This window comes from Parus major, unplaced genomic scaffold (assembly GCF_001522545.3).
Source record: "Parus major isolate Abel unplaced genomic scaffold, Parus_major1.1 Scaffold361, whole genome shotgun sequence".
NCBI lineage: Eukaryota > Metazoa > Chordata > Aves > Passeriformes > Paridae > Parus > Parus major.
This window is the reverse complement of record NW_015379292.1, coordinates 100294-101224: the sequence shown is the minus strand read 5'-3', so window position 1 is coordinate 101224 and position 931 is coordinate 100294. Positions and strand designations below refer to the sequence as shown.

The 931-nt window shown below is 67.8% G+C and overlaps 2 protein-coding genes across 3 annotated transcripts in view; one reads left to right on the top strand and one right to left on the bottom strand.

The window, feature by feature from the left end:
- The window catches only part of CCT7 (chaperonin containing TCP1 subunit 7), a 14075-nt gene extending 13931 nt beyond the window's left edge, over positions 1–144 (bottom strand). Inside the window, exon 1 of the mRNA XM_015616172.3 lies at positions 36–144. Within this exon, the coding sequence (XP_015471658.1) occupies positions 36–41 (6 nt within the window). The 5' untranslated portion in view covers positions 42–144. The remainder of the gene's footprint in view (positions 1–35) is intronic.
- Positions 145–266: 122 nt separating this feature from the next.
- PRADC1 (protease associated domain containing 1) overlaps positions 267–931 on the top strand; it is a 3580-nt gene continuing 2915 nt past the window's right edge. The window contains exon 1 of one of the 2 annotated variants that reach the window (XM_015616175.3): positions 267–359. In XM_015616175.3, coding sequence (XP_015471661.1) covers positions 314–359 — 46 coding nt within the window. In that variant the 5' untranslated portion in view covers positions 267–313. Of the gene's footprint in view, positions 360–747; positions 867–931 lie in introns of those variants that run through there. The other variant, XM_015616174.3, reaches the window with a different exon arrangement.

Below are 931 nucleotides of genomic sequence, written 5' to 3'. Positions count from 1 at the left end.
GGCGGATGGATGGATGGCGGCGCGGGGTCACTCACCATCATCGCGGCGGCTGCTGGCTCCCGGCCCCCCACAATGCACCGCGCACGCCCAGAACCTTCCCGGGGCGGGCCGCGATGGATCACTATTTAGCAGGGAGGAAGAGGGCGCAATTTTAATAGAGCGTTATTTGGCAGCGGACACCGCGGTGACAGCGAGCTGCCCGCGCCGGCTCGCGCGTGATTGATGGCGGCGCAGACCAATAGGAAGGAGAGCGGCGAGCTCATCCGCCAATGGGGAGCGCGGGGCGGGGCGGTGGGCGGGGCGTGGCGCAGCCATGCTGCTCTGGCTCTGGCTCTGGCTCTGCTGCTGCCCGGCCCGCGGTGAGTGAGGGGCGGAGGGAGGGACGGAGCGGGGACAGCGGCGGGCCCGCGCCGCAACGAGCCGGACCCCGCACCCGCACCCCGCACACACCCCAAGCATCCCGGGCCGGCCGCCTCCCCGCTCGGCGCACCGTGATGCCGGTGTATTTCCCCTCCCAGCACCCCGGCCCCGCTGCGGTTCCCTCCTGTGTCTCTGTCCCGGTGTATTTCCCCTCCCGGCACCCCAGCCCCGTTGCTGTTCATCTCCTGAAGCCGTAGCGCAGTACGGGGGCATTTCCCCTCGGTGCGCCCCCATCTAATTGCATTTCTCCTCCCGCATCCCGATCCGGTTGCATTTCCCCTCCTACACCCCAATCCGGGTGCATTTCCCCTCCTACACCCCAATCCGGGTGCATTTCCCCTCCTACACCCCAATCCGGATGCATTTCCTTTCCTGCATCCCAACGTGGGTGCATTTCCCCTGCTGCATCCCGGTGCTGGTGCGGTTCCCTCGGTGCGGTTCTCTCGGTGCGGTGTTCTCGGTGCGGTTCCCTCGGTGCGGTTCTCTCGGTGCGGTGTTCTCGGTGCGGTTC